The following is a 19,147-nucleotide window of genomic DNA, read 5'->3' as shown; positions in this document are numbered from 1 at the left end:
GGCTACCTCCTGTCCTCGTTCTTCTAGATTGGTGAAGTCATGGGCTTGGGAGGTGTTATTGAAGAAGCCTTAGCAAGTTGCTTCACTACATCATGTAGGTGGTACACATTGCAGCCATGGCACATCAATAGAGGAGGGAGTGAATATACAAGGTGGTGATGGGGTGCCAATCAAATTGGATGCTTTTTCCTGGATTGTGTCAAGCTTCTTCAGTGTTTTTGGAGCTATACTCAACCAGGAAAATGTAGAGTATTCCATCACACTCCTGACTTATTCTTGTAGATAGTGGACAGGATTTGAGAAGTCAGGAAGTGAATTGCTCATCACAGGATTCCCAGCCTTTGATCTGCTCTAGAAGCCACTGTACTTACTTGGCTGGTCCAGTTAAGTTTCTGGTCCAATGTAACCATCAGGATATTGACAGTGGGGATTCAGTGATGGTAAATGCCACTGAATGTCAAGGGGAGATGGTTGGACTCTCTCTTGTCGGAGACGTTCATTACCTGACACACGTGTGACTATGTATGGGGGAACAAAGGGTGACTGAGATATCAGCCTTATGGATCAAAGGCCCAACACTTTCCTGGACTTCAATCATTCTGGTGAATGTTATATTATTTTATGAACCCATATTCCTTTCATACATTCTCGATTTTACTAAAAGTGCATTATAATAATATTTCTGCAAGCTGTTCATGGCATTTGTAAATTTACTTGACCCATGATAGTTTGCTTTAGCACTGTTAGCTTTGATGTTCAAAACATTTGTTATATGTTCATATGACTTCAACATGCCTGAAGCAAAAGGTTGTCCTTATATTTCCCCAGGTGGCTGTTTCATGCCCTAGGCCTTTTGGATTCAGCAGTAGCAAGTAATTATATGAAAAAGAGTAGTCTTAGAAGAGGAGGAAGAAGAGTTTATAGCTGGGCACTTAGAAAAATGCAAGGTAATCGGGAAGAGTCAGCATGGTTTTATGAAAGGGAAATCATCGATCTTTGAAGGAGTAACATGTGCTGTGGATAAAAGGGAGCCTCTAGACGTACTGTACTTGGATTTCCAGAAGGCATTTGATAAGGTGCTACAGGAGGAAGCATAAAGGCAAGATTGCAGAAGGCTTGGAATGTAAAGAGTTGTAACAAAGGCCTTAAGGAAGAATGACAGGGTTTAAAAGCTGAAGTCTGGCAATATCTCATGCATTTTCTTCTGTAAACCAAATCAGTGGTAGAGGGTGAACATAATTTGATCTGTCAGATGCTTGAGGCTCTTGCAGGAACTGAGAGTTCAGCCACAGAGTACAGACACAAGTCCTTTGCAAAATGTTTCTCAGTATCATAGGGGCTGCTTCACTGCACCATAATTTCAGGTGATGTACTGAACACACTGAGAGCCAAATGATGGCCATCCTGTTTGGTTCAGGGTTTCATCTTTCAGGCCTCAATGGACTGTTAGCCATTTTAAGAAGCATGGTTTCATGCTTGTTAGAGCTGCTCCGGGTGGAAATGTGGCTCATGTGCTCCTTCATTCTGAGGGTGAACCTGTGGATAAGTACATACATCAAGCAGTTTTCCCAGAGCTTTTTTCACATTATTAGTTACTTATCAAAACTACTGCTTAATATTTAATTGCAAACTGGTCATATATATATATATATATATATATATAACATTATATATAAATATAGATATATAACCGTCTGGTTAAAAGTCATGTAATGCATACGTATGTACGTAGATACGAAATAGGAGCAGAAGTGGGCCAATTTGCCCCTCGAGCCTGCTGGGCCATTCCTTAAGTTCATGGCTGATCTTTTTGTGCTTTGAGTACTACATTCCCATCTACTGTCGATAATCTTTGATTCCCTTGCCTAACAAGAATCTATCTACCTCTGCCTTAAAAATATTCCGTGACTTTGCTTCCACTACTTTCTGAGGCAGAGAGTTCCAAAGTGGCTCAACCCTCTGAGAGAAAAAAATTTCTCCTCATCTCTGACCTAAAACTGTGGCCCCTAATTTTAAAACAGTGCCCCTCAGTTCTGGACTCACCCACAAGAGGAAACATCCTTTCCACGTCCACCTTGTCAAGACCATTCAGGATCTTCTATACTTCAATCAAGTCACCCCTCACTCTTCTAAACCCCAGTGGAAACAAGCCCAACCTTTCCTCAGAAGCCAACCCTCTCATTCCAGGTATCAACCTAGTAAACCTCCTTTGAACCGCCTCCAATGCATTTACATCCTTCCTTAAATAAAGAGACCAAAACTGCACACAATTTTTGAGATGCAGTCTCACCAAAGCCCTGTATAACCTTTATGTCTTGAGTCTATGAGTTCACTAGTCGAGTAAACTCAAATTGCACACCTTTATATACATTTGTTAGTTGATGCTTACTATCAATAACAGAAAGAGACCAACTTAAGAACAAACTGTGATTGTTTATTGCAACAGAAGGCAGAGCACTAAATCCATACATGCTCCCACAACCACCTCCAGCTCTAGACTTCCAGCTAACTAGTAGTCCGTGCTGTACAGTTATTGGTCAGTACTGTCACATGGTTAGTCCACTTGCATCCTCTTAAAGGTACATGATATTCCACCACAATAACTGAAGCATAACATCCTTACTTTTATGTTCAATTCCTCTTGTAATAAAGGATAGCATTCCATTAGCCTTCTTGATTATATGCTGTACCTTCATACTAACTTTTTGTGACGCATGCACAAGTACACCTAGATCCCTCTGCACCTCTGAATTTTGCAGTCATTCTCCATTTAAGTAATACTTTGCTTTTTTATTCTTCCTGCCAAAGTGAACAACTTCACATTTCCCCACATTATACTCCAATCTGCCAGATCTTTGTCCATTCACTCAACTTATCTAAATCCACCAGCAAACTCCTTATGTCTTCTTCGCAACATACTTTCCTACTTATCTTTGTGTCATCTGCAAATTTAGTTACCACACCTTCCTTCCCCTCATCTAAGTCATTGATGTAAATTCTAAAAAGTTGAGGCCCCAGCACAGACCCTTAGCACACAACTTGGTGCATTTTGCCTGGGACCGAGACAGCTAGGGTGCAAGGGCCATTGGATTCACCCTGATCTCGGGATCCCCACAGGTGCAAGGTGCAATTGACTGCACTAATGTGGCGCTCAGGTCTCTGTCGCTATACTTGGTGGCCTTCACCGCAAGTGCTTTCACTCATTGAATGTGCAGCTGGTGTGCGACAACCAGAAACGCATCCTGTAGGCGTGGACATGGTTTCCAGGGAGTGTGCATGACGCCTACATCCTGAGTCGCTCCAGGGTCCACAGAGGCTGCAGGGATGGCTCCTTGGGGACAAGGGCCATCCGCAGAGGCTGTGGCTGATGACACTGTGCGGCAGCCTCAGACTGCAGCAGAGCGACGCTATAATGGGGCTCCTGCAGCAGCTCACAACTTGGTGGAGCAGACCATTGGGATGCTGAAGATGTGGTTCCAGTGCCTGGACCAGTCTGGTGGAGCCCTGCAATATAGCCCACAGAGGGTGTCACGCATCATCATCGTCTGCTGCGCCCTTTACAACCTGGTGCTGCAATGGGGAGAGAAGCTGGCTGAGGAGGAGATGGAGGAGCTAGAGGTCTCCTCAGTTGAGGAGGATGCCGACGGCGATCAGAGTGAGGGGGTCCTCAGTGGTCACGATGATGAGGATGAGGCTCTTGCACTGGCTAAACAAGGCAGGCCCACTCGGGAGGCCCTCATAGCTGCTAGATTTGTGGAGGATGATGACAACATGCAATGAGGTCCCTTTAGATCCTCACATAGCAGTTGTGAAAGTTTGACTCTGGTCTGACTTATGGCACCTCCAATAGCCTCTGAGAATGCTCCTATCATGGAGATGCAATGGAGGCCCTAATAGTCGCTCGATCGCAGGAGGATGATGACAACATGCATTGAGGATACTCCATAGATCTTCACATGGCCCCTGTGAATGTCTTACTCCTGACTGGCCAAGGGCAGCTCGCTTGAGCTCCATGATCAGGGCCATCTCAGAGACGCAGCCATGAAACTTTAGACGTATCTGATGCTGTGTCCGCTTTCAGCACCTCAGCCCTTTAGGTGCACAACATCACTGATCGCAGATGTGATGGGGGCCAGCCTCATCTTAAAGGTGCTGAGAACACACAGAGAGAATGAGAGAACTCTGCGGTGCCTGCCCACTACATTCTGACAGCAATAACTAGCCTTGCCAAGGCCCAGGCATCCGTAATGTTTCCAGGGAGTGTGAGGCTGGACCATCACTGTGGTCTGAAGGCTGCACAGAGCACAGGGAGGAGGCCCTGGACTGAGACACCTGCCTTTTATCTCGTGCAAAAAGGTTTCACATTTGAGTGACAAGAACACTGCTCATCAGAACAAGGAGCCACAGACAGGGAGACATTCTTAGGAATTTATTGACAATAGTGAACAGTATGTACAAGTGATCAACACCCATGCCCAGGCTGTGCAACTTCTTTTATCTAACTTTCCTAACCCTGCTGCTACGTCTTGGTACTCCCTGGACATCCACAACAAAGGTGGAGGCAGCCTGCTGACTGTGATGCCCTGTCTGTGATGACTTTGGTGAGCATTCTCTGGAGGGCTGAGACCTGGAGGGCTGCGGCCTGCTTTCAGGGTCCTGCTGTCTGGCAGTGGCACCCTCCTTGGCTGGAGCAGCTGAGGTCACAGGAAGAGGGGATTCGGATGGGCCGGTCGCTCCCAGAGTCACCTGGGTGGATGACCCCGGAGCGTGCACCTGCTGATCCTCCTCCCCATGGGTGCCCAAGGGCCCCTGGCTGACTCCGTGAGCGGAAGGGGTAGCTGGAATGAGATTGAGCTGTCCAGCACCCTTCTCGTGTACACACTGTTGGAGGCCAACTATGGCATCAGCGATGGAGTTAAGCCCACACAGCAGTGCAGGATTGAAGTCCTGGACCAAGGTCTCCATGGCCACCGCCATCCTGCCAATGTTGACCTCCATGCATTGCAATGTTGGCGCTTTCACCTCAGCCTGAAGATGGATGGACTTCTCCATCGTGCCTTGCAATCTGAGGAGTGCAGCGCACATCCATTCCTGATATTCCCTAGCTTGCCTTTGCAGCTCCAGCAACTGTGACATGACTGAGTCCAGAGGCTCGTCATCTGACTCGAACTCAGCAACGTTCTGGTCTCCAGCAGTCCTCCGAGTGGCGGCGATCTGGGAAGTCCCTGCCTCTGCCTGCTGTGGATCAGAAAGTGCGATGTGCTATCCAGATTTTGATCCCGAGGCTGCTCTAAAGATAAGTCCCACTGAGGTGTGTGCCTCTGCGCTGGTGGAGGGTGTGGGTGAGCGCTGTGATGGGTCTTCAGGGAGGGTGCTTTCAGATTCCTCTTCAGAGGTTTCTTCGGGGCTTGATTGGAGGCCCTGGGTCATGGACTCTGTCGGCCGTTTGGCAGATGTGCCTGTGAAAGCAAGGCGAGATAATTAGTGCATGGCAGTGGTCTGTGAAAGAGGACACATCACTCACAGCATGGTTGTCTGATGGATGTTGCACAGCTGGATCCTCACTTGGTAGATCAGTGCCGACCTCATGGTCAGCACAGGACCGGTCCTGGTCATTGCCAGCCAGCTGGATGGCTCTGTTTTCGAATTCTGTCAGAACTTTAATCTCCGGCATCCCTCCACCTATCTGCGACCTTTCCCTCCAGTTGTGAGCCAATTTGTCCTGCATGGATAGAGATGGGGAGAGTGTATCAGGATGCGTACCAGGCCAGATGATAAGTATAAAAACAAAAAGCTAAAAGCTACTGCGGATGCTGGAAATCCAAAACAAAATAAAAACAGAATTACCTGGAAAAACTCAGCAAGGCTGGCAGCATCGGCGGAGAAGAAATCAGTCAACGTTTCGAGCCCTCATGGCTCTTCGGCAGAACTGAAGCATAGTTTCAACAAGGGAGAAATATAAATTGGTTTAAGGTGGGTGGGGGGGAAGAGACACAATGAGGGTGTGGTGTGAGCAGATAATCAAAAGATGTCAGAGACAAAAGGGTCAAAGAGGTGTTGAAGGTGGTGGTCTTTGTCTGAGAAAAGTGCTAATTAAGAATGGAGAACAGGATATTCAAAGTACATCTAAAACTAAAACCTTTAGTCTTTCCACCCCACCCCCACTAGAGCTGTACTTTGAATATCCTGTCTTGCATTCTTAATTAGCACTTTTCTCAGACAAAGACCACCACCTTCAACACCTCTTTGACCCTTTTGTCTCTGACATCTTTTGATTATCTGCTCACACCACACCCTCAATGTGTCTCTTCCCCCCCACCCACCTTAAACCAATTTATATTTCTCCCTTGTTGAAACTATGCTTCAGTTCTGCTGAAGGGCCATGAGGGCTCGAAACGTTGACTGATTTCTTCTCCGCCGATGCTGCCAGACTTGCTGAGTTTTTCCAGGTAATTCTGTTTTTATTTTGTTGCAGATGATAAGTATGCCTGGCCTGTGTGGATGGTGAGTGGTCCTATGGTTGGGATGAGGACAATGATGGTGTGTGTGAGAGAGTGAATGGTGATGTCCCTTGCACAGGCAGTGAGTGAGGGCCCTGTGGATGTGTGATGGGTTTGTGAGTGTGTGAGTTGGTAGATACCATCGTGTGAGTGACAATAGGATTGAATTGTGTCCATGGAAATAATCATTTTAAAGAGATTGTTTTAAAGAAAAAAATGACATTATAAATTCAATGAGAAAACCAGGATATATTTTTTAAAATAAATGTTATGCATTTATTGTTCATCAATAGTATTCTTTAACTCATACATGAATGCAACCTGGGGCAAATTGGCAGGGTATGTTATAAAACCAGGGAACACTTTCGTTGGAGCAGAGAAGACTGAGGGGTGACCTAATTGAGGTGTACAAGATTATGAGGGGCATGGAGATGGTGGATAGGGAGCAGCTGTTCCCCTTAGTTGAAGGGTCAGTCACAAGGGGACATAAGTTCAAGGTGAGGGGCAGGAGGTTTAGGGGAGATGTGAGGAAAAACTTCTTTACCCAGAGGGTGGTGACGGTCTGGAATGCACTGCCTGGGAGGGTGGTGAAGGCAGGTTGCCTCACATCCTTTAAAAAGTACCAGGATGAGCAATTGGCACGTCATAACATTCAAGGCTATGGGCCAAGTGCTGGTAAATGGGATTAGGTAGATAGGTCAGGTGTTTCTCATGTGTCGGTGCAGACTCGGTGAGCCGAAGGGCCTCTTCTGCACTGTGATTCTGTGAAAAGCATTACTTTTACTCCACTCCCTTACTTCCATCATCTGCTTGTATTTCATTGATGATTAAAGCGAGTTTGGCTTCCAAGGATAAAGATGACTTCATAATAAATGAAAAGAATGTCAAAATCCTTAACGCCTGGAGCTCAATGTTGATTTTTTTAGGAAGTATGTACACTTCGAACTGAAACGAGGTTCCACCATTGTGTTCAACTTTACGGCAGATCAACTTAGCTTTAAAATACAACAGATTTGTAGGTTTTTGAACTGTCCATTCATCAAAATTCTCATAACTTCTATAATCAGTTGTAAAACTATATTGTCCTTGGGGTTGTAACAGCTCAAACTTCCCTGAATCCCGATATCAGTGGCATTACCAAACAGCGTTGTGAGCAAAGTTAGCACCTGCTTCACAGATAGGAAGCTGCAGAGCACCCCGGGTCCATATGGTTATCTCCATATTTATCAAACACGTACCTCATATGGAACCGCTATTTTCTCCCACTCTCAGTAGAAAAATCTTCATACCTTGGACTCTTTGTAAATGGAACATTAAGTCAATTCTCCTGGAGTGATAATAGTGGGTGCGGGGGCCATTGATATGGAGACGGGTCTACAGAGTCGGGAGATTTCGAGCTCCCCGCCTTGTTAGCGAAGATTCGGCCCTTTATTGAGACCCTGATTTCAGTCCCAGTGTGAAGGATGCACATTGAATTTAGTGGGGCCTACAACCTTCATTTGACCCCCATTCTGCCTTAGTTTTGTTTTGAATTTGTCACATTATCAATGAAATAAAACATCTTCCATATGCAATAACAGATTTTAAAAAACTGTTTGAAACAAAGCACGTTAGCTGGTTGATTGAACGTTAGCCCTCTTGACCATCCCATTTTAGTCAAGGGTGAAGACATGAATGCGAGGATTAGCGAGCAGGTGGTGGGGACTTGATAAGATTGCACTTGAAACACTTATAATTAGTGTAGAGTATGAACTAAACTGACTACATCATATTTTATGAAGTCTCCGTTTAATATGAATTTATAATGGCAAGGTCAGCTACTTTCCCTGCTGTTACTGTCAGAAGGTGATTTAAGTTAAATGACTTTGGCAATTAAGTGAGTAAGTTTGAACTCATTTCAATAGGAGCAGCAGTGATTTAGAAGGTCTAGGTGTTATATAACTGCCCGAAATATATACCTTTTAAAAGTTGATGTCATGTTCGAATATGTGCTTGACATTAGCAATGCACCAAAAAACATTTAAAAAATTGTTGCTTCTGGGTGTTATTTTAAAGAAAGTGGAGGTTCTGAAATGTTTTCTCGCCTGAGGTCAAAAGAAAGTATAATATAGAATGCAGCAATCTTTATAAATTACACAAGATTTTAGCTGGAATCTAATGGACCACAGAGCATTGTAAATAGTGGATTACTCTAGTGCAGTATTTTATTTTGTTTATTTATTTATAAGATGTCGACATCACTGTCAAGGCCGACATTTATTCACCATACCTAACTAACCCTGAGAAGTTGACAATGAGCTCCTTGAACCCCTGCAGTCCATGTGGTGAACGGACCCCCACAGTGCTGATAGAGAGGGAGGATTTTGACACTGTAATGACGAAGGAATGGCGATATATTTCCAAGTCAGGATGGTGTGTGACTTGGATGACAACTTGGAGGTGCGAGTGTTCCCAGGTCTTTGCCCACCAGTTTCAGGGGTGTTGTTGAAGAAGTACTGGTGAGTCGCTGCAGTATTTGTGGATGGTACACACAATGGCCAGTGGAGGGAAGCACTGTTTAAGGAGGTGGATAAATTGCTGATCAAGCGGCTGCTTTGTCCTGGACGGTGTCAAGATTTTTGAGTGCTGCTGGAGCTGCACTCACCCAGGCTAGTGGAGAATATTTTGTCACACTCTTGACTTCTACCTTATAGATGGTGGAAAAGCTTTGGGGAATCAGGAGGTGAGACACTTGCCACAGAATACACAGCCTCTCGACCTACTCTTGTAGGCACAGTATCTATGCGGCTGACCCAGTTAAGCTTCTGGTCAATGGTGACTGACCCTCTCCACAGCATGTTGATGCTGGGGAATGCCCTCGAATGTCAAGGGGAGATGATTAGACTTTCTCTTGTTGGAGATGTCATTGTCTAGCATTTCTGTGGTGAAAATGTTACTTGCAACTTATCAGCCCAATGCTAGATGTTGTCCAAAACTTTCTGCATGTGGGCATGGACTACTTCGTTAACTGAGGAATCACGAGTGGCACTGAACACCGTGTAAACATCAGCGATCATCTGACCTTATGATGGGGGGAAGGTTATGATTGAAACAGCTGAAGGTGGTTGAGCCTAGGGCCTTGCCCTGAGGAACTACTGCAGCAATTTCCTAGGGCTGAGGCCTGAAACAACCAAAACCATCTATCTTTGCACTGGATGTGACCCCAGCTAGTGAATACTTCTTCCCCAATCCCCTTTGACTTCAATTTTCCTCGGGCACCTTTGTGCTGCACTCTGCCAAATGCTGCCCTGATGTCGAGGGCTTTCACTATACCCTCATCTCTGGAAATCAGTTATTTGTCCAGGTTTTGACCAAGGCATTAATGAGTTCTGATACTGAGTGATCCTGGCAGAATCCAAACTGAGTATATTGGCAATTAAGTGCCATTTGATAGTACTGTGGATGACACCTTCCATTACTTTGCTGACAATTGAGATTAGGCTGCAGTGGCAGAACTGAGCTGGATTTGTATACAATATTAGCCGAGGTCTCTGGATTAATAGTCTACTAACATAATTGCGACACTGCCCTACTCTAAATAATTTTTTGGATGGAATTGTCTGCAACAAAGTTTTATATGGTCGCCCGAATAAAAAAGGTCACAAACACCAAACTAATGCTCTATTAGTCTGACCAGAATTGGTATCTGCAGGTGCCCTCATTCCAATGGTGACCCAATCTGAAACAAACTGGAGGTGCCACTCTGCCTTGAGTTTCCTTGGAGCTGCTTCCCTCCTTCAATGAAAAGTTCCATCAGCGAAGTGGGAGCAGATGGCTCCTGAAGATGAAATTTCCTAGCATGGTGTGTCTGGGCTCCTGGAAGCCATATTCCTAGCCTGGAGTATCAGTTTGCTCGATTCCAAGCCAAGCCTTCAACTTCAGTCCACAGCATACGGCTAGGTATGGAAAAGATATTTTTGACCATGGCAACTCAGTGGAAAATATCTGACAGAAGCATAACTCTCTCTGGCCCAGTTCTAATCCGCTTGCAGCAGGCACCTTGCATTTGGTATTGACGGTGTAGGCTGGTTTAGGGCAGCTGTGTGCTAATTAGAATCAGGTCTTAGGCACCTTCCCCTGAGGGGGAGAGTCAAGATCACAGCATAAGCTGTTTAACATTATTATTATTCCATTTTGGAGTCAATTTAACTGGTCCTGAGCTCCTGAATTCCAAGTAATCCTGGCAGATGAGCCAATCACTTCTCTTGCAGGGGTTTTTACTAATAAAGAATGCAGAAAAGTGTTTGGTAAAGCTTATTCTAGTTTGGGAAAGGGAAGAGCTATATGCCATATACTTAGAATTACATCATTCTCAAGTAACAGAATGATTATTGATGTGATATTATAAAGCTTCCATGAATGTATTTTACTCAAGAGAGTTGGAAACTGGACTGCTCTACCCGAAAAGATGCTGGAAGTTGATTCCATAAATAATTTTAAAAGGGAATTGGATGGGTGCTTAAGGATGAGAACATTAAAAGGCTGGGGTGTAGGCCGGAGCTTTCAAAGAGTCAGCTCAGGCACACGGACTGAATCCTTCTGCACAGTATGTTTCTGATTGTGTGATTCCAGGCCATAAAAAAGGGTGAACCAAGCACTGGGCTTTATTCCTGGAGGAATAGAATTGAAAAGAATGGAAGTCATGATAAACCTGTAGCCAACCTTAGTTAGACCCCACTTAGAATATTGTGTGCAGTTCTGGTCGCTGTGTTATAAAAAAGGGTATTGGAGGCACTGGAGAACATGCAGTGAAGATTTACAAGGATGATACCAGAAATGTGTAGGTATAAATATCAGGAAAGGATTGATAGGCTGGATCTCTTCTCTCTCTTGAATAAAGAAGGCTGAAGGGTGACCTAAGAGAGGCCTTTAAAATTATGAAAGGTTTTGATAGAGTAGTTACAGAGGGAGTGTTTCCTCTTGTGGGGAAGAGCATAACTAGGGGGCATCAATATAATATAGTCACCAAGAAATCAAACGGGGAATTCAGAAGAAACTTGTTTACCTAAAGAGTGATGAGAATGTGGAAGTAAATTGTACAGATGCATTTAAGGGGAAACGAGACAAGATTTGAGGGAGAATGGAATAGAGGGTTATGATGGTGGATTTAGATGAGGAAAGATGGGAGGAGGCTCAAGTGGGGCATAAACACCAGCATGGGCTGGTGGGTGGAATGGCCAGTTCCTGTGCTGTGTATCCAATTGTTATAATCTGTGTGGAGACCAATAAACTAAAAGAACCAAACCTACCAAACAACCCCAATGGAAGGAACCAATGGACAAGATTTCACTTTTTATAACTTTTAATTTAACAATCAAAGCAAAATCAACATAAATTAAACATGAATTAGCAGTCAAATTGTATTCAAAGAAACTATAAATGACACTTTAAATAGCCGATAAAACAAAGCTAGATCTCACAGATTTACTGGCAGTCCCCTTAGCACATATAGCATCACGTTCAGCCACAAAGTCCTTCAAAATCAGTTCAACTCCTTTTCTTCATGCAGGATTTGGTTATTGAGTCACCTTTGACACAAGCATTACTCCATCTGAGTTCCACAAATACGGTCATCACCAAAGGCGAGCACTTCTACAAAAGCTCCTTAGCTTGGCTCATGACAGTCTTGAGGGTATGGATTCCCCAGAGTCACCTTCTTTGACCACTCAGTAACACCCCAGTGCACTATATGTCTGGCTCTAATTAATCAGTCCTTCCAAAAACTGAAGCAGCAGCAATAACTTTATTTCACTATCCCTGCTGCTAAATCCAGCTTTCGGTTTTCCATCTTTTCAGCTGTCCCACATATATAACTCTCTGCCGCCTGTCTGTACTGCTCTGCTGCTGAAATCTAATCCTTGAGAGCCCCGTTTTTTAAAATCTTTTGAATTCAATCAGCCTTCATTTCCTTAGCAACCTGAGGTCACAGTTTGATTTCCCAGAAATCTGATGTCACAGCCAGGAACCCAAAGTCACAATCCCCTTTCCAGAAACCTGAAGTTTTAGTTTCTCTTTCAATTCGGGAATGTCTCAAAAAAATGCAGGCTTTGAAACCAAAGACAGAGCACCAACCAGAACATTTGGTAAACCATCGGTGCAGATAACAACTTTCACACCCCTGGTCCTGCAAACTTTGGATTTCATTGCACTATTCATAAATAAATTTTTCAAGAAAATAGTGTCTTTTAAAAAAAAAGGCATGGATCTACATTGGCCATTCGGAATTTGAGGAAGTATTGAGCTTATGGTTTATGTTTGAGGTAATAAGGCTGTACTGATTTAGCAATTTTTTTTCCCCCTTTAAGAGCTCTGTTGAAGGCGCTGACTCATGTTTGGGTTTGACTCTATAAGCTTTGGCTGTCCTACATCTAACTCTGTCCAGGTTGTGACATTCTTATTGGATGTGAGGCAGCCTCCAGAGGGCTGTCTCACAGCAGATCATGTTATAGCAGGAGTTCTCAGCTGGAGGTCCATGGCCCCCTAAGGGTCGGCGAGAAGTTTTCAAGGAACCTGTCAAAGCAGCACCCTTCAGGAATGACATCTTTTTAAAAACTCCACTTTGTGAGCAAGAATACCAATGTCAGTAGTGGTCCGTTTCCTACTAAGAATTAGATCTCAAAATCTGCTATATGTATTCTTACCCACCTCTGAAAAAAAAGAGGTGAATTCAGTGCACGAATGCAAAGTTGAGCCAATAGGTCATTGCCACTGGTGTTGGAGGAAAGTAGACCCCAGCCCCTCTCCTCTTCAAGATCCCTTAGTGACCATTGACAGCAAGTTATTTTCCCATCAGGCCATGGGAGTTGGCATGTTCTCCTTCCGCCATGTTTAAATCCAGTTAGCATAGCAACAGGTCAATGGAGTTTGATGTCCATTTTGTTGGGTAAATGAGCTGAGAATTGATTCAAGAGTGTTGGTGCGTATGCGGCTGACTTCACCTTTCCCTCTATAGTCAACAGACTGCTGCTTGTCTGTGGCAGTATTTACAGACCTGGATACAGGCAGCTGATCAAACTGCCTGGCACTGCCTGGAGTTCACGGCCATAGGTTCTAGTCCTAGGACCATCACTCAACACGACCTGCGGGTGGCCATGAGATTTGACCTTTTTATATATAGGGAAGTGAGTCTGGAGCTTAAGTGTACATGATATATGTTGTGGGATCTTGTTGTGTGCAAATTTGTTGTTGGTTTTTACAGGAGCGAATTAAAAATAATTGTACTGCTTTCTATGGAGCTTGTGAAAGGGGGGAGGGGGTCCTCAGAACCAAAGAGGTTGAGAACCCCTGCATTAGAGGAGCTTAATATCCCTGGAGCATGAGTAGGCCATTCACAACCAGAGTCGTGTAACTCCAGTTTAAAAATCTCATCTGATAAATGGGCATCACTGCCCAGAATTTTCTTACAGGAACTCTTTGAAATGGCATTTAAAATGCAATTCTTGTACATGTTGTTAAACTTGGAGTTGTTGGAAAAGCCTTTACAGTCCAGGAAAGGTTGTCACCAGGATTTAATGGGTTCTGCTTGGCTCTAACAGGAATAACAATTAATAGCAAGTTGTGTGATGAAATTCAACATTTTGCATCCAGACATTTGAATGCTTTCCCATCGTGTTTATGTACGGGGGAATATTCAATAGTAGTTATGAAGTAGAATTTTGAAAGTGCAAAGAGCTATAAAATGTTTTCTCAAGAAGGAAACATCAAATGTTTTTTTCAGCGTCATGTATTCTCCTCCACTATATGTTTTGAAAATGTAAATCAGTTACATAGAGTCTCTGATCCTGCTCAGAGTGGGGACCAGCACTCACAGGAAACACGTGTTGAAGTTAGGTTTGTACAAATTCAGTAGTGATTGTCTAACCTGCCGTCCCTGCAAGCATGGTGCCCTGCTGGGAGTATGAGTATCCTCTATCTGTTTGGATACCCCTCCAATTAATTCATCTCTTTTCCCAGGAGATCTGACAGGTGTCATCATCTGAGCTGCTCCAGTGTTATGGAGTGGTATGCATATGCCCTCCTTCATTTCTAATCTGTGCTTTGCACTGACTGATAGTCTTCCTCAGAGCCCAAATGGAGCTTCTGTAGACTGGCCCTGTAAGGTCAACTTGAGGAGTTGCTGTGAAACCATGACACAACTGGGGAACCTACTGTGAAATCAATGCTGCATTCTTCCAGGTAGATTTCCACCAAAACAATTCACTCTCACGCACAAGAAGAATTAACATATTAAATCTACCATGCCTGCTGTCCTGTTTTCACTCACAGTATTCTAGGAATAAATATTAATTTTGATTTTACTGCTAAAGGGCTACTGCTTTCTTAGCAGCGTAAACATTTAAACTACTAGCTAGAATCTTACTACTAGTAAACTCCTGTTCCTTAGCTCAACATCGATGATGGGGCCAAATGAATTCATTCCATTGTTGTCGGTTCTGAACTAGCCTGATCGCTAACTAGCCTGACCGCTATAGTCACCTGTATCCCTTTCTGTGGCCAGTCAGTCTGAACATTGTCTAGCCACAGCCTACTTAGTCTTCTCTGGTTTCCTGTTCCATGTCATTCTGTAGGCAGGGCCCTGAAAGATATTCTACCTCTTTCCATCCTTGAAAGGTTCCCAAGCCAATGCAGTCATCTTTAGTTTGTATACCTAATTATAAGGCAGTATTTTATTGTGATTTTCTTTTTTTGGTTGTCTCTTGTGTTCTCCAGGTGAATAAGCTAGAACGGGAAAAAGTTCAAGAAGTGAAGCAAGTGCGGGAGCTGGAGCAGCATAAGCATACAGTGCTTACCACAGACCTCAAGGCCAAACTCCACGAAGAGAAAATGAAGGAGCTGCAAACCGTCCGCGAGATCCTGCTAAAGCAACACGAACAGGAACTAGCCCGCGCAATCAAAATTAAGGACAGCGAAATCCAGCGACTCCAATCCACTCTGAATGTACTACGGGATGGGGCAGCTGACAAAGTTAAAACCGCCTTGCTCAACGAAGCCAGAGAAGAAGCTCGGAAGGGGTTTGACGCTGAGCGCACCAAGATGCAGCAGGAGATAGTGGAGCTGAAATCCACCAAGAGGCAGGCGGAGGAATCCCTGAACTATATTGTACAGGCTGACAAGAAGAAAGCTGCTGACCTGAGAAGTGCTCATCAGTCCCATCAGGACGAGATAACCAGAATAAAGAGAGAATGTGAGAGAGACATTCGCAGGCTGGTAAGTAGAGGAATTGGAACTGTATGTGTCTTATGCTGCAGGTACCAAGATTAGAATTAAACCCCTTTTACTGATTACAGAAGCTGAGTTTTATTAATTACAGAATAATTAGTCATAGTGTGCATTTCAAGTTGATCCAGAGAGACCTTTAGTCATTAGCTGGGGAAAGTGATAAGGTTTGTGGTTGAAGAGATCCATGGGTTTAAGCCCAAATAGTATTTTTTTAAAGTCAAGTTACATTGCCACAATTCCTGTTAGCTTTCAAACAAGGATATATATAATATATATCTATACCGCATATACATACAATATATACGTAAAATAATTGAGTGCTTCTTTTAAATGAGCAGACTACTGTACCCTGTGAGAAATGAGATAAATAATAACTAAACCTTCATTTATCTTCCTAAGAGAGGTTTTCAACAAATATTTGCCCAGATTTTCCTGGAACTTGCGCTGCTGTAATGATGCAAAGGAAAAGAGGAAATTATGGAGTAAGTGAATGACACCACTCCATATTTTCCTGTTTCCATCAGCAAAAACTGAGAGAAGTTGTTTATCATGACCCCCACGCCCCCTTAAAAGTAAAGGCTAACATAATTTTCCTGTGTTGAAGGCAGTTTTAATGCTGTGGCAAATTAGACTAAGAAGTGACGGTCTGAGTGACTGAGCACTTCCTGAGCCTTGGGGAAGGATTTTTCAGATGGGGGTGTTTTCCACCCCGCCACCTGAAAAGTCAGCAGGGAGTGCATTTCTACCGATACCGGCTGCCCCACAGCCATTTAACTTTCGGTGGGGTAATAATTGACTAAGGACGAGACCTTCTAGCCCAGGGAGAGAGCAGCGAGGCTTCATAAAGAGGCGTGAGAGGGAGAGAGCAGCCAGGCTTCATGAAGAGGGAGAGGAGGAGCTGATTGGTGATTGATAGGTGAGTAAACACTTTATATAAAGCTTAAAGTATGTCAGTGCAGCTCGTCCATGTGGAATGTACATCTTGTGGGATGTGGGAAGTTGTGCAGGCACATCTGCAGGAAGTGTCACCAGCTGCAGAAACTTGAGCTCTGGATTGTGGAACTTGAGCGGCGGCTGGAGTCACTGTGGTGCATCCACAAGGCTGAGGATTATGTGGATAGTACATTTAGAGAGGTGGTCACACCACAGCTAAGAAGTACACAGGCAGAGAGGGAATGGATGATCGCCAGAGTATCTAAGAAGAAACAGGCAGGTAGTTCAGGAATCCCCCGAGACTATGTTGCTCTCTAACCGCTTTGCCATTTTGGATACTAGTGAGTGGGATGGTTCCTCAGAGGGCTATAGCAAGAGCCAAGGTCGTGGCACCGCAGGTGGCTCAGCTGCACAGGAGAGGAGGAGGAAGAGTGCAAGTGCTGTAGTGGTAGGGGATTCCATAGTTGGAGAAGTAGACAAGCATTTCTGCGGCTATAGACGTGACTCCAGGATGGTGTGTTGCCTCCCTGGTGCCAGAGCCAAGGATATCACAGAGCAGCTGCAGGACATTCTTCTGGGGGAGGGCGAGCAGCCAGAGATCATGGTCGACATTGAGACCAATGACATAGGCAGGAAAATGGACGAGGTCCTGAAAGCGGATTTTAGGGAGTTAGGAAGGAAATTGAAAAGCAGGACCTCAAGAGCAGTAATCTCAGGATTATTCCCAGTACCACGTGCTCGTGAGGATAAGAATAGGAAGATTGAGCAGTTCAAAACATGGCTGGAGAAATGGAGTAAGAGGGAGGGCTTTAGATTTCTGAGGCAGGTGGTACCTGTACAAGAAGAACAGTTTACGCCTTAACAGGACTGGGACTGGGACTAAGGTCCTTGTAGGGACGTTTGCTAGTGCTGTTGGGGAGGGTTTAAACTAAGTTGGCAGGGGGATCGAAAGCTGAGGGGAAATTCAGAGAGGAGAGGAGAAAAACTGGCAGTGTGAAGTAGAGAATCATTAACTGATAAGGAGGAAATATCAGAGAGTAGTATCAAGGAAAATAAAATTCTTGGAGAGTTTGATAGAACTAGAGTAGGCTATAGTAAGTCATTAGATGGAGTCAGAGCAAGGGGGAAAGATAAAAAGCCTAAACCAGGATCAGTGTGCATGTATGTGAATGCGTGGAGTGTGGCTAATAAGATTGGTGAACTACAAGCACAGGTTGACAAATGGAACTATCATATTATTGCAAATAAAGAGACCTGGCTTAAGGATGGGCAGGACTGGGCATTAAATATGCCTGGCTACAAGGTATTTAGGAGAAACAGGTAAGGAAGAAAAGGGTTTGAGGGGTTGGGGAGAATGGCAGCATTGATTAAAGATGGTACTACAGCATTGGAGAGAGAGGATGTTCCAGAGGGGTCAAAGGTGGAATTGCTCTGGAAAGAGGTAAGGAATAAATAAGGTGCAATAACATTGATCGGTGTAGTTTATAGACCACCAACCAGTGGAAGGGATGTAGAGAAACAAATTTGCAAAGAAATTACAGAGCAGTACAAGAATTATAGAGTAATTATAATAGGGGACTTCAGTTATCCAAATCTGGACTGGGATAGCAATAGTGTGAAGGGACAAGAGGGGCGAGAGTTCTTGGAGCGTGTTCAAGATAATTTTCTGCAGCAGTATGTTTCCGGTCCAATGAGAGGGCGGGCACTGTTGGACCTGATTCTGGGGAATGGGTTGGCCCAAGTGGATCAAATAACAGTGGGAGAGCATTTAGGGGACAGTGACCACTGTATCATAAGGTTTGGGTTGGCCATGGAGGACAGGGAGCAATCCAGAGCAGGGGTAATTAATTGGGGGTAAGCCAACTTCGATGGGATGGGAATGCATCTGAGTCAAGTGAGCTGGAATCAAATGTTGGCAGAAAAGATGATGGCTGAACAATGAGCTACCTTCAAAGAGATGACTCTATGACTCTATGAGATAGTATTGCAAGCAATATCAAGGTATATTCCCTTGAAGGGGAAAGGTAAGAGAAGTAAATCTAGAACGCCCTGCATGACGAGAGATATAGAGGTGAACATGAAAAGGAAGAAGTACGCGTATGACAGATGTCAGGTAGAAAATACAATGGAGAATCAGGCTGAATATAGAAGGACCAGAGGGGAAGTGAAAAAACTAATCAGAAAAGCAAGGAGGGAGCATGAAAAGAGACTAGCAGCTAACATAAAAAGGAATCCCAAGGTCTTCTATAAGCATGTAAATAATAAAAGGGTGGCAAAAGAAAGGGTAGGGCCAATCAGGGATAAAAATACACTTGAATGTGGAAGGAGGAGAAGTAGCGGAGGTGTTGAATGAATACTTCACATCTGTCTTTACAAAGGAAAAGGATGCTATCCAGGCCGAGGTGAGAGAGGAAGTAACTGGTACACTCAAGGAATTTACAATTGAGAAGGAAGAG

The 19,147-nt window shown here is 44.2% G+C and overlaps 1 protein-coding gene across 1 annotated transcript in view; it reads left to right on the top strand.

The window, feature by feature from the left end:
- Window positions 1–19,147, top strand: part of LOC144688852 (uncharacterized) — a 582,637-nt gene that overhangs the window by 187,354 nt on the left and 376,136 nt on the right. Inside the window, exon 4 of the mRNA XM_078555848.1 lies at window positions 15,249–15,746. Coding sequence (XP_078411974.1) covers window positions 15,249–15,746 — 498 coding nt within the window. The remainder of the gene's footprint in view (window positions 1–15,248; window positions 15,747–19,147) is intronic.

The sequence above is a fragment of the Cetorhinus maximus genome, chromosome 1 (genome assembly GCF_964194155.1).
Source record: "Cetorhinus maximus chromosome 1, sCetMax3.hap1.1, whole genome shotgun sequence".
NCBI classification, from domain to species: domain Eukaryota; kingdom Metazoa; phylum Chordata; class Chondrichthyes; order Lamniformes; family Cetorhinidae; genus Cetorhinus; species Cetorhinus maximus.
The sequence above is the reverse complement of the archived record's forward strand: the minus strand, read 5'-3'. Positions and strand labels throughout refer to the sequence as shown.